Raw genomic sequence first — 14680 nt, forward strand, 5'->3', positions numbered from 1 at the left:
TAGAGTTTAGTCTTCATGGGCCAAGAGACTATGTCTTATGCTACCTAATTAATTGAATGTATCATTCTGTCTTCACCAGTTACAATACAAAGTCAAGTAGTCTAGCTCAATACAAGCCAGTTACATGTTGTGTGATGTTACTGTCTACTGTTGCTTTGCTAACACATCTCTGTTTTCTAGCTTCCATCTAGATTCATGAAGTCTCCTAGATAGCTTAATTTCCAGGATTCCTGCAACTGAACACTTTTGAGGCAGGCTTGACATGAGGTGGCTTTGCTGTACTTTTCTTAGGCGGCTCTAGTGAGAAGGCCATAATTCAGTGTGCCTTGAAATTCCAGAGACCAAATATGAACTGTCAAGGAGAGATATGCAGGCTTGCATGCTGGCAGAGAGTGAGCATGAGTCAGAATTTAAATTGATAATTCCCAAGGTTCCAGCACTTTCTGTATGTGAATTCTGAAAGCTAAAGCGGTCTCTAGGGAAGGAGAAAGTGATGACAGCTATAAGGTGATAATAAAAAGATATTTGGAAAGGTTTATTTTTAGTGTGGATAAAATGAAGGTGAAGACATAATTAGATGTGTTAGCATTGGTTCTAGACAAGTTACTTATGGGAAGCTTGCCCTGGATAGCTTGCCTGTCCTCATGTTGTTGATTATTTTTGACTCTTTGACTTTTTTGGGGGGCCTACCACCAGCTCTCAAATAAATACACGAAGGCTTATTCTTTCTTGTGAATGCCTGGCCTTAGCTTGGCTTATTTCTAGCCAGTTTTTCATAACTAATTATCCTATCTACGCTTTTGCCTCTTGGCTTTTATCTTTCTCTACTTCTGTATACCTTTCTTTAGTTCTTATTCTGTGGCTTGCTATGTAGCTGGGTGGCTGGTCCCTGATGTCCTCCCCCTTTTCTTGCTCCTCCTATTTATTCTCCCTGCCCGCCAGCCCCTCCTATTCTTTCTCTTTCCTTGTATTGGCCATTCAGCTCTTTATTAGACCAATCAGGTGTTTTAGACAGGTAAAGTAACATAGTTTCACAGAGTTAAACAAAGGCAACATAAAAGAATGCAACACATCCTTGCATCATTAATCAAATGTTTCATAGCATTAACAAATGTAACACATCTTTAACTGCTCTTCTACAACATCTTTATAACTGCAGGTAGTTTGAAGGAAAGTGGGAAACCAGGAAATTTTATTCTCAGTAGCAAGATAACATAAAGCATTGACCATTTCTTGAATTTTTTGTACCTATACATCACCTTAACCATTACTAACCCCTGATCTTGTACTCATTGATAAAGTTGTTAGTGCTATGAATACAGCAAGTCATCGGAATCAGGATGGCTTATCAAGAGAGAACGCTAACTCTGACTTAAGAGTCAGCATATTCTGCCCACCATAGCTTTTGTCAAATGCCCTTTACTTTGGGGCTTATTCTATTAAATTTAGGATTAAATATATAAACTTTCCATTTTTTAACTTTCTAGGATAATTTACACAGTGACATTTAGAATACTCCCCTTTTCATTCTTTTATCTCAGTATGAAAATAGAAAGTACATTCTGGCCAGAATGGATGTATTCTATTGTTCTAGCTCAGTAAGTAATATTATAGCATTTCATATTTATTTACTATGCTGAAATGGTTGAAAAAATCATTTAAGGTGTTTCCTGGCTATGTATTCAGCAAATATAAGAGACAAAAATAACCATAGTGCAAGACAATTTTTAAATGGGTATTCAGTTTTCCAAAAACATAGAAAAGTAAGCAATTCATTTTACTACATATCAGCTGTTTCCTATCTGGAAATAAGGTGGGCATTCTGTACTATTAGCCTTACTTTATAGTGGAATAATGTGTTCACAGATACACACTGGGATTTGTACACAGGCAGTTAAATACTTTACAAGGCTTTTGTGATTTTGACAAAACAATAGAAAATATACTGAAATACCTTGAAAAAGTAAAGTGTAGCAAATATTTAGGCTGCTTCTTAATTCTTCACACATGCCTCTGAGGAAGTCTTCCTGGGTTTATTTTCAAAAAATATTCCCATTCAGTGTGATAACTTCATAGCCAGACAAAAGCAAAAATGGATGCTCTACTTTGGTTAATATAAATTTAAAAAAATCATAAACTACATTAAATGACTTTACTCCTGAGTAGTGTTGATAGAATTTAGAGTGTTTAATGTGCCTTTAAGTTTTGACATGGGTCTGACAGTTAATATTTACATATTTTACATAACATGTAACCTGTTCTGAATATTTTGATAATTTCATTCAACTCAAACTTTCCAGTGCGGAGAAATGATGGACTACTATGTGGGTTAAAGTCAATGGGGGGAAACTCTAAAAGAAACCTAAGCTGTCTTGTCTTTGTACTCTGTTGCTTCCTCAATGACAGCTGCATGCTGGCACCAAGTGTTTCCAGCCTTTCCTATAGAGCTGTATCCATGTGTCACCAATACCTGTCACTCAACAGTAGGGACAGTCCCCTCATGCCTTTAAACACTGTTCCCTAACTGCCATTGTTAGCATTCCATACCCATTTCTACCTGTACTCTACTCATGATTATGTGCACTGTGGAGGTGAGGGGTGACTACAGCTCAGACAGAGCTGCAGTAGTTATGTGACAGCTCCTATGTGGTCACAATGAGAAATGAGTATTTTATCATTTTGCCCTTGATGTTTTTGTAACAGTTAAGCAGGGGCATTAAACAAACAAACAAAAAACAAAAATACAGCTGGGCGGTGGTGGCGCATGCCTTTAATCCCAGCACTTGGGAGGCAGAGGCTGGTGGATCTCTGAGTTCGAGGCCAGCCTGGTCTACAAAGCGAGTTCCAGGAAAGGTGCAAAGCTACACAGAGAAACCCTGTCTTGAAAAACAAACAAACAAACAAACAAAACAAAAAAAAAAAAACCCCAAAAAACCAATATTTGATGTCTTCAGAGGATTTGTGTTCCCTAGAAGAATGCAACCATTTATAGTCAAATGACTGACGGAAAAGTTTAGGCCTGATGATTCTCTGGATTTCTCCATTGTCTGTTGTTGTCTCCCTTTTCATTTCTGATTTTGTTAATTTGTATGTTCTCTCTCTGCCTTTTGGTTAGTTTGGATAGGGATTTGTCTGTCTTGTTGATTTTCTCAAAGAACCAACTCTTTGCCTCATTAATTCTTTGTATTGTTCTCTTTGTTTCTATTTTATTGATTACAGACCTCACTTTGATTATTTCCTACCGTCTATTCCTCCTGGGTGAGTTTGCTTCGTTTTGTTCTAGAGCTTTCAGGTGTGCTGCTACTAAGTTGCTAGTGTAAGATTTTTCCAACTTTTTTTTTTTTTTTTTTTTTTTTTAAATTTTTGAGACAGGGTTTTTCTGTGTAGCTTTGCACCTTTCCTGGAACTCACTCTGTAGCCCAGGCTGGCCTCTAACTCATAGAGATCCACCTGGCTCTGCCCCCTGAATGCTGGGATTACCAAATGCTGGTGTTAAATGCATACGCCACCACTCCCAGCTTTTCCAACTTCTTTATTCAGGCATTTATTGCTATGAATTTCCCCTCTTATTACTGCTTCATAGTGTCCCATAAGTTTGGGTATGTTGTACATTCATTTTCATTGCATTTTAGGAAGTCTTTAATTTCTTTCTTTATTTCTTCCTTGACCCAGTGGTGATTCAGTTGAGCATTACACAGTTTCCATGAGTTTGTAGGCTTTCTATAATTTGTGTTGTTGAGTTCTCACTAAGACATTTAAGGAATTGCTCAACATCCCAAGTCATCAAGGAAATGCAAATCAAAACAACTCTGAGATACCATCTTATGCTGTCAGAATGGCTAAGATCAAAAACACTGATTTCGGCCAGGCAGTGGTGTTGCACACCTTTAATCCCAGCACTGGGGAGGCAGAGCCAGGTGGATCTCTGTGAGTTTGAGGCCAGCCTGGGCTACAGAGTGAGTTCTAGGAAAGGTGCAAAGCTACACAGAGAAACCCTGTCTCAAAGAAACAAGCAAAAAATAATCACTTTTTTTTTTTTTCCAATTGAAAGTTGGAATCAATCTAAATCAAGACCTAATGATACCACTCTTGGTCATATAATCAAGGAATGCTCAATCATACCACAAGAACACTTGCTCAACTATGTTCATAGCAGCATTATTCATAATAGCCAGAGCCTGGAAACAACCCAGATACCCCTCAACTGTAGAATGGATAAGGAAAATGTGGTACATATACACAACGGAGTACTACTCAGCAGTAAAAACCAATGACACCATGAAATTTGCAGGCAAATGGATGGAACTAGAAATATCATCCTGAGTGAGGTAACCCAAATTCAGAAAGACAAACATGGTATGTACTCACTCATAAGTAGCTACTAGATGTAAAGCAAAGGATAACCAGACTACACCCCACATTGCTAGAGAAGCTAGTTAACAAAGAGTACCCAAAAAGTGATGCATGGATTGCCCTGCAAAGGGGAAATAGATGACCTCTCCATGAGTAAACTGGGCATGAAGGGTTGGTTATGGAGAGTAGGGAGCGGGGATGAGAGAAGAGGGATTCTATGAGCAAGGGGCATCAAGGTCTTAATGGGGAAATCTACAGAGACAACTGAACCAAGTTAGTGACAACTCATGAGCTTTAGACCAACAGTTGTGGAGTCTTCATGGGACTGGACTAGGCCCTCTACATAAGTGAGACAGTTGTGTAGCTTGCTCTGCTTGAGGGTACCCTGGCAGTGGAATCAGGATCTATCCCTGGTGTATGAGCTGGCATTTTCAAGCCCATTACCTGTGGTGGGACACCTTGCACAGCTGTGTTTTGGGGAACAGTGCCTTATACCTGCCTCAACTGAATGTACCAGGCTTTGCTGACTCCCCATGGGAGGCCTTACCTTTTTGGAGGAGGGGTTATGGGGTGGGTTGTTGGGAAAGGCTTTGGGGGAACAGAAGGAGGGACGAGAGGGGGGATCTGTGGTTGGTTTTAAAATTAATAAAAAATTTCTTAATAAAGAAAAAAAGTGGACTGGTCTTCTACATTCTTCAGTTTTTGAGTCATATAACTTGAAAGGCAATAACATCCATTATAAAGGCTGTACACATGTTATTATCCAGAAAGAAAAGAATGGTGCCTGAAAAATAATTAGAAATCAACAAATAGCATATTGTGGAGTTTCAATGGCAGACACTATACTAGACTTCTCTCTCAACATCCTACATAAGTCAGGAAGTTTCTTTATCACCTAGCAAATAAGGGTCATTCTACCTTTAGTGCAAATTCTTGCCATCATGAACCTTCCATTCCTTCATAAGATAGAAGTTTGTATTTTGGGAGTCTGATGCAAGGAAAGTCTTTTCCACTGACTTTTGTCTTTACAGAGTTACAGCTGCAAACTCAGATAATGTGCTATTGATTGGAGATGATTCCGTATTAATGTGTTGTACCCTGGAATTTGTCCTCCCCTGAATAGACTCATAAATATGAAATATACCTCCAAGTTGATTAATTAACTTTTTTATTGTTCCACTAGGGTCAGTTGATCTTCTTTCTGCTGCACGCTCCACCATTAATAATCATTCCAAACTTTCTGTCTGCTGTTAATAACGATGGAGCTAATTTCATTCTAGGCAACTGAAGCAGTACAGATTGTGTGGCAACTAGAAGATTGGGTCACATGGAATAGAGGTCTCAAAAATAAATTTAAGAAGGAAACACAAAAATATTTTGTCCCTCAAAACAAGAGATGTAGTTTATTATTCATCAAGACTATGTCAAGAAATAGGGGAGCTAGTCTGAAGTTCATAATGTAATATTTTTTTTAATGTTTCAGTTGGAAGTATTGGAAGAATCTGAGATATGATGACATTACTAAAACTTTGTGTTTGAAGTGTCCAAACAATCCCACTTTCACAGAGTTCACATTAACAAAGAAAATTGATGTCCACTGAGATTAGATTTGGAGGCAGATGACTACTTGTTGAGACATTTATATTTTACTCAATAAAATATGGTTATTTAATCATCAATGATCTAGGGGTTAAATCTATACAAGATGGAGTATAAAAAATGAGTTTATTAGAAACACGAAGAATGTATTAGGAAAGACAGAACTAGAGGCAATCTTGTGTCTTCACATTTAGGGTCACTGTCCTCAGTGCTCTGTTCATATAAATCAATTGCTTCTAATCAGACCTCAATATATTTGCTAATTTATACAGATGTTTTCAAAATACTTAGTGATTAATTCTATTCATTCAGATCTATATTCCATTTTTAGTATAAATGTTTAAGAGAGAATTAAAAAAACTATTGCTGTGATTCAGCATTTCATATCTTAGTTTGTTAATGCTGCTGCTGCTGTTTTTCTGTGTATATTTCATAATATATAAAACCAGTCAGTCATTAAGACTCAGTTACTGTACATTTAAAATTGCTGACAGATGGCCTTTTGTGCTACAAAACTGTGTATGTAGCCTAACTTTACACAGGTGAAACCTAAATTTACACAATGTAAAAATGCAAGCTATAATTGATGTTTTCAGGGAGAAGCATTATATTTGCCCCTTCAGGTCACCTGGATAAATAACTAGGGAAAGAAAAGATGTAAATGACCAATCTTTACATGTAGAACTCCAATTTCTTGATATTACTGGGTTTTAACTATGAATTCTACTCCCATTGGATAGCTTGAAAATTATTTTTTGTGTGCAAAGAAAAGTTCAACATAGCTATAATCTGATAATATTTTATTTTGTGTTTAAATATGCATATTATAGTTATATCCTGGACTCTAAAATGCTGTGGATGTGAAAAAAATATACACAGTGATTTAAATAAATGTTTGATTTTATAATCTTTAAAAATTGCTGTACCTTTTAAAAATATGTATAATTTTAACAAATTATTATCTTAAAACATATAAGATATGTTTTAAAGCAGTGTTAAGGATATAAAAATTCAGTGACTTTTAAATTCTCATATATTCAGAATTCTAACTAGAAGGACACAAATAATATGTTTGAGGCAATTAACATTTTCCACATGTTCATTCTTCTCAGCTAGAACAAACTGCATTTGACCAGTTAGTGGAATATTGTTTATTGTTGTTATTTTGTAGTATTATATCAATTTATTTTAATTTTGAAAACTTTTTTCTTAGCACCAATACTGTTTCTGAATGTCTTTTAAGAATATCCACATGAAATATTTTACATTCTTGTTTTCTTACTATTATTGTTTAATTTGTTCTAATTTTGTTTACTTTATCCTAACAAAAGTGGAAGGGAATCAAGCATTGTACTTAACAAGTCCAGCATAAAATTTGCAACTGATAAATGCTGTTAGTGGGCACAATATGTAAATATATGCTTGGTACAGTGCTTAACATTATAACATAAGAAGAAATAACATGTTACTCTATATGCAACTAAACAGATACTTATCGATCAATATCGATTATCACTCTATCACCAATATATCTCTCCATGTATACATATGTAATAATTTTTTCTATAGAAAAGAAAGCTACCAAACTAGATCAAATAAGTTGTTTTTTATTGTCTAGCAACCATAATTAATAATCTTTACATCTGTTAGCTACTTTCCCTGAGCATATTCTAATGATGAAATAATGAGTGACTGAATGAAAAAGTAAGTGAAGGCACCAACTTTGAAAATTAAGAGATATTGCTATAACTATTCTTTGGATATCATTATTATTTAGAGTACAGTAGTTATTAATGGTTAAGAACATTATTATAATTTTGAAAAACAATCAGTCTATTCCTTACTTTATTGTTTTTGTTAGTAAATTATAGCCCAAACAACATAAAATAGATACAGCAGAGGAGAACAGAAGAGTAAACTCTTCTACTTATTTTTAAAAACTTGAAGTAGGTCATCACATGAGAGAGAGCCTAATCCACCCAGCCCCTACCCATTCTCTATGAGTATATTATAAAGTTAGTTAATTAAATGGAAGACACAGGGGAGAACTTAGTAATAAAGTTGACATCATAATAGTTCATATACTACTTGAGAAACAAAAGCTATAAAAATTTACACATGAGCTAGGAGAATATGAAGAGGAAAAGACAGATGCTATCAACTGGGGTGCATATCATCAAATTATTGATTTATGGCAAACCCGCCCCCATCCTATCCAGCCATTATTCACTGGAATTCTCTTCTGGGTATAAACAACATGCTTTAAAATGCAATTTAGAGCTAGTCCAATAAAAATGAGACTTTACATGCTTTTTCTGTTTGCTGTAAATTGACTTAGGAACCATTTCATAATCCTGAACTCCAGCTTTAGACAAACATATTTTTTAGATTCTTCACAGATACTTTATCTTTTCAAGGGTCTAATCAAATTCACTTTCAAACTAAAAGCATAGCATTCACTGTCTTCTGATGCTATTGTTAGCCAGTGCTAGGGCCTTCATCTATTACCTCCACTCCCTAGTATACAATTTTGGATGCAGCTAATTATATTTATAAAAGAGCCATAATGCTTTTAGAATTAAAGGAAATGATTTTTGTAAATTGCTCAGTGTAGAATTGTATGTACTATTCCTTCACATGACCAAATACAAACTCCAGTACAGAATTAGAAATATTTTAAGAGAAATATCAAGTTAATTATTAAAAAGAATACTTGGGATGTGGGTGTTTATTATTGTGATTGCCATTATAGTTATTGAGAGTACATTTTATCAATCATCAAATACGGTTATATGATGAAATCAATATAAATTTATCCTAAAAGTGTCCTTGCCACATCCTGTTGACCATTTGCCCCTAAACACTGGTCATGTGCAGCCTAAGAATTAATGCAAAGGCCACTGTCATTTGGGGGCTGTAGGTTTTTTAAATTTATATTTACATGTATTAGTATTGACCAAAATTAACTATTTATTTATTTTTATTTTATAAGGGAAATAATTCATCTACTTTTTAAAAGCACATTTTGTTATAAATGCACTCTTAGGAAAATTGACCAAGTGAAATGTATTTAAAATCTAGTCAAATGAGAAAATGAAGCCCAATGTAAAAATTGTACTTGTTATCAATTCTAAAATTTTTCTAAGCTACAGATAAGTTATTCATTAACTGACAGTTGCATACTCAGTCATATATCACTATAATATTTATTCTAGCCAATAACAATTGTATAGAACACCCAAACCACTCATGTTCTGTGTGAGGCTCCAAGGATACAGAAGCAAATTGAAAAGTTATGGTCTGTGTTCTCATGATTTACCACCTATATAGCTGGGAAGAAAATGCAAATTTGAATTAAAAATACTGGACTGGTGGCATGAACTCTCAGAGGGTGCCAAGAAGGTGTACATGGTTTTGATTCTGAACAGAGGAGTCAAGAAGACTTCTAGGCCTGGGAGGGTGAAGAAGGACTATTCCTGAAAACAGGAGTCATTATAGAACAGGAAAAAAAAACTGGGTGCTGAGATCTCAGGCCAAGCTTCAAGAGTGGCTGAAGAGTAGACATGGATGGTAATGTTAGCCACTCTCTAGTAACATACAAAGATGAAAGAACGATGGAGTTCTGTGTTCACTAATATATCTGGGTTTATAATGAGCAAGAGACTTCAAAATGCACATCATACTTAACTCCCTTCATCTCAGGTTTTGGTTTTCAGTCTTCTGAGCCTGTGGAAATAATGCAAGTTTCTTATAAATCCTATGCATCTATATTTAATCTTGTTGTTGGAATGTGTCTCCTGACCACTGTTTTTTATTGATCTGAGACAACAAGCCAAACGTGTATATTTTGAACTGACTGCTGAAACCAATTACTTGCAGCCTGATCTCTTCCAAGTTTTCTTTAGTATTATATTATAATACCAGGACTAGTGAACAATCACACCATCCATTAAGATCCTGTGTAATAGCATGTTTGACAAATTCTGCATAAAGGGCCATATTTATGACACATGATTGAGAGTAAGGCATTTCAGAAGGTATTCATTGATTAGCATCAAAACATTAACTTAAATGAGTATGTGGGTATTTATATGAACTGCATCCCATTCAGAAGGGCCATTAAAAGTTGGGACTACTGGTTTTAAAGTATCAGGTTAACTGGAATAGTCCTAAATTACCATCTTACTTTATATCCTTTAGTGAAACTTACTTTCATCTCCTGTTTCAAATTCAAACTTCTGACTGTAGCCACTGTATCCTGTTGCAGTCCTCACTCGGATATGAAATATGTACTTGGTGGATGGCTTGAGACCTGTGATGATGACACTGGGGGCCTTGGACCTCGTGGAAGAATAGGTGAGCTGCTCATGCTCCTAGGGACAGAAAAAAGGAAAAAGGAAATGAGGCGGTGTGACCCTGCCGTTTCCTAGAGACAGTTCCCAGCAAAAATGAGGACAGAGGTTCTGCATATCAAAAATACTAATGGAAAGAAATGTAAGCATGGGTTTCCACAATCTAGCACTTAGTTGATCATATATATATATGCCTCTGACTTGGAAATTTATCAGTAGGACGGTTGCCTGGATTAAACTACACTTGGACCACTGGTGACTTTGACTTTGGCTGTGACTTGGAGAATAGTGGTGGTCTGAGGGCATGTTCACATAGAACAGCAGCAGCTTCTTCACCAAAATGAACAGACTGGACGGGACACATTATCGTGAGTGTGGGGCATCATGAATCCACTACACAGCATTTTCACCCATAGGTAGTGAGTGCCAAAATGCCAGGGCTCTCTATCTGTGGGGACACCTGTGGGTGAAAAGAAAAAAAAAATAGTTTTTTTAAGGTTTGAAATCTTTACACAGAAATCACCTGTATTGATCTATTACTCTGAGTCCTTAGAATTTCATCATTAATATATGAAATTTAATAAATAAAATGATGCAATTTTTTCCATTGTGATTTCAGAGTTCACCTTTAGATAAGTACAAGCTACATAGTGATGGTGAGATTGTCTTCACAAGATGTCCACAGACTATCGGTGACAACAGAAAGGTAGGGAATACTTGCAGCCCCTATGAAATCATTGACAGGTCTTGGAGGGAGGCTTGTTCTGTTTCCTGGGTCTTGTATTCAACTGTTACACATCCCTAAGGTGAAATGGGCTTACTCTGGCACTCCAAAAGATCAGGTGAGTCTAGGTCTTTTAAATGGGCTCTTTTGCTCTTACGTAAGAACAGAATTACCTCTCTTTGTAAAGGATTGTTTACAAGATCATGGTGGTGGGTAATGAACTAAACTCTTATTGTTTGGGGTTTATAAAGCTTTCCTCTAAGAGCTTATCTTTTAATAAGATATTCCAAAGCTTCTCTATTCTGAAAATCTGCTGTCTGAAATGAGCCTCAACCCAAACTGATCCAGTGCTGACATGATGTCACATGTAAATAGTTCCACACTTGAGCCCATATATGCCATAGTCAGGATGCTGGTACATTGAAAATATTGGATAAAATTGCCTTCAGGCTATGCATATAAGAAGTTTAAATGAATTTGGAGCTTAGAATTGGGTACCATCCTGAAGATATCTCATGTATATGCAAATACCCCAAAACTGAAAAAAAAATCCAGATCTGAAATACCTAAGAATATTAGATAAGGAAGAATCAATCTATATTTGTACAAACAACCTTCCTGCATGCACAGATCAACATAGGTCAACAGTTCCCAAAGTGAATTCTGCTTTTTATAAGTCTAAATGTAAAAATTCCAAGGAAGGCAGGAGCCTTTGAGGGTCTCTAATTTAATGATTCATTTGATGCTTAATCATATCTGTATTATCAGGATCTCATTTTGGGTTGTCCTGGAAACTGCTGTTTTTTAAGAGACTTTCTAGACTAGGAAAAGATTGTAAAAATCTACACAGCTACACATACAGTGGATGTGTCAAAGTTCCATTTACTTGAGGGTGATGACTTAAGATTCAGAACTATGACAATGATTTCCTTTATGCTGCTTTGGAGAAAAAGTTCTTATGAGAAGACATCAATAAATGTTATAGCTTTATTTTTCAGAACTTTACGTACTTTATGGTAATTCAGTGTCTGAATAAAGGAATCAAATTTTCCATCTCTCAAATAATGAAATTAATTACAAAATGAATAAACTATAGCAATATGGTAAGTAATAAACAAAACATAAAAATTGGGAGTACTCACACACATATGCAATTTTGAGAGTAGGAAGTAAATAGAAATTTATGCATCTAGCATAGGAGCTATGGAAACAAAACCAGGTTTATAAATATTGATGACGATAATCATCGGCTGAGAATTGAAAGCAGGAGTCAGCTGATGTCAAGACATTTGTAATCAAGGGCAGGAGGTGGGAGGACAGAGAAACCCATGGCTGATATGTAAAATTAAAACCCAAATATCCACATGAAAAAAATAAAATAAATAGATTTTTTTTAAAAAGTCCATAGCATAGAGAAATAGAAATGTGCTTGCCAAACATATTGTCTCAAGTAGAAATTTGACGATCATTTAGATTTTTCAATTTCTTGTCCAAGAGGAAAATAGTCCACATTTGATATAATGTCCTCCAAGTATGTTACAGCTTATCTTGAATGCTGCTGTACCATATGATAGGGTGGCTATAGGAGGATTCGTAAAGCAATGGAAAATAATTAATCTTATCCCCTGAGACAGATGGTATGGAATAGAAAGTTTACCCTTTAAAATGCTGCCTAACAATTATATACTGTCTTTGTTGCTTCACCAAAACATAACTAAACAGTAATTTCCTACCTAGTAAGTTACAGAGTCTAGGATGCCCACTATAGGCAGCTTTTAGATTTTTTTGCTATCTGATTTGCACAAAAAGTTTGCAGTTATATGCCTGGAATAAAAATCTCCAGGAAGTGTGCTGAAATGTACCCAACTCACCGCCAGCTGCATGTCAATTGCCCTTTCTCATTCCTTGCCACTTATTAGCTTCTAGCAGAGCAGAGCTTGTGAAGTGGAATTTTCCTCTTGGTACTTTTAGACTCATAGGAAACCAAGTTCGCTTTCGTCTACTACAAGCATAGGACATTATTATGTCAGGACATTGGCTAATTGCTCTTTTGCTGACATGTAAGTTCCAAGTCTAAACAGCTGTCATGAGGTAGAGAACATACCTTGCAAGGGACTGTTAGATCTTTTGCTCATCCTGGCAGGACGGATTGTGAATATGTCTGAGTGCAGCATTTGCATATGCTTTTATAGAGTAGCACCACAGTTGTGAATCATAGTAGAATTGCTTGTTCTACTATAGTTGTGTTACATGAATGCTGTTAACTCTGCTGAGAAATCAATTTCACTGTTCCTAAATTCATACATTTTCATCTTTATTCTGTAGTAAAATTCCCTGATGATTTTCTTTTCTCTTTCAAGGTATGACCATTATTTGTTACTTCCCCCCCCTATTACTGAAGAGAGATTTTGTCCTCCTATAATATATCCTAATTGTAGCTTCCCTTTCCCCCATCCTCTCTGGTTCTTTCCCAACTTCCCTGCTATCCAGATCTACCCCTTTTCTGTCTCTCATTAGAAAGTAAACAGGATTCTAACAGATAATAATAAAATAAGATATAATAAGATAAAGCAACTAACATCAGAATTGGACAAAATGAACAAATAAAAGGAAAAGAGCCCAGGAGAAAGTAAAAGAAACAAATATAGATGCAGAATCCCACTTGCTCTATACTTAGAAATCCCATAAAAAACATTAAACTGGAAGTCATAATACATATGCAAAGGACCTGTTAGGGTAAAAAGAGATAGGAAAAAAAATAAATTAAATAAAAATAAGATAAAATTTAAAACTGTGTATGACTAGCCCTGCCGTGACCATGTGAGGTAGGGAACCCACAAAATTTCCTTGAGTTCATTTTCTGTTGGCCAGCTACTGTTGGACATGGAGCCTGCCGTAAAAGTAATTTTTCTACTCTTTCCTCCTTTGGAGGAAACTAAATTATCGAAGTGTTTATCATTGCAGTTAAATTATTACTGCAGATGGAAAAAACTCCTGGGTTAGGGATTGGGAGATGTGTCCATGTCTTCTTTCAGCCTAATATCCCAGATGGATGCAGGCCCTGTGCATACTGCCTCAGTCTCTGCGGATGCATATGTGCATCTATCATGTGCAACTAGAGGGCCTTGTCTTCTCTTTTCCTTGTGTCCTCCATTCCCTTTGGGTCTTATGCTCTTTCTGCTTTTCTCTTCGTCAGGATCCACTGAGCCCTGAGTGGAGGGATTTGATGGAGACATTCCATTTAGGGCTCAGAGTTTGAAGGTCTCTCAGCCGCAATAGGGTTCTGGGGCACTCCAGTCCAAGGGGCCAGCACTGACAGTGTTCTTTTAGCTGGCTTCCTTTCTCTTAAAGTCTTTGGATCTCATCAGATTTCTAAATGATATCCATCTCTTTAATTTAAATTTTAATGTAAATTTTAAATTAGCTAGATGGATAATTAATAACAATACTACTGACTTTTTCCTACAGACTTACAGAAATGAAGGTGTCAGTATTCATAGGAACATGATTTATATAGCACTGTACAACTGTCAAGATGTTTTTACACATATTCTTTAGTCCTCATAACAAGTTGCCAAAGCAAGTAAAATGATAATATTCGATCCCATTTATATTACAGTGAAACTAATCCAGAGTCTGACTACCTCAGTTA

The 14680-nt window shown here is 35.9% G+C and overlaps 1 protein-coding gene across 1 annotated transcript in view; it reads right to left on the reverse strand.

Moving 5' to 3' along the window:
* Epha6 (EPH receptor A6) overlaps window positions 1-14680 on the reverse strand; it is a 956551-nt gene that overhangs the window by 351051 nt on the left and 590820 nt on the right. Inside the window, exon 7 of the mRNA XM_036203471.1 lies at window positions 10163-10325. Coding sequence (XP_036059364.1) covers window positions 10163-10325 — 163 coding nt within the window. The remainder of the gene's footprint in view (window positions 1-10162; window positions 10326-14680) is intronic.

This window comes from Onychomys torridus, chromosome 12 (assembly GCF_903995425.1).
Source record: "Onychomys torridus chromosome 12, mOncTor1.1, whole genome shotgun sequence".
NCBI classification, from domain to species: Eukaryota; Metazoa; Chordata; class Mammalia; order Rodentia; family Cricetidae; genus Onychomys; species Onychomys torridus.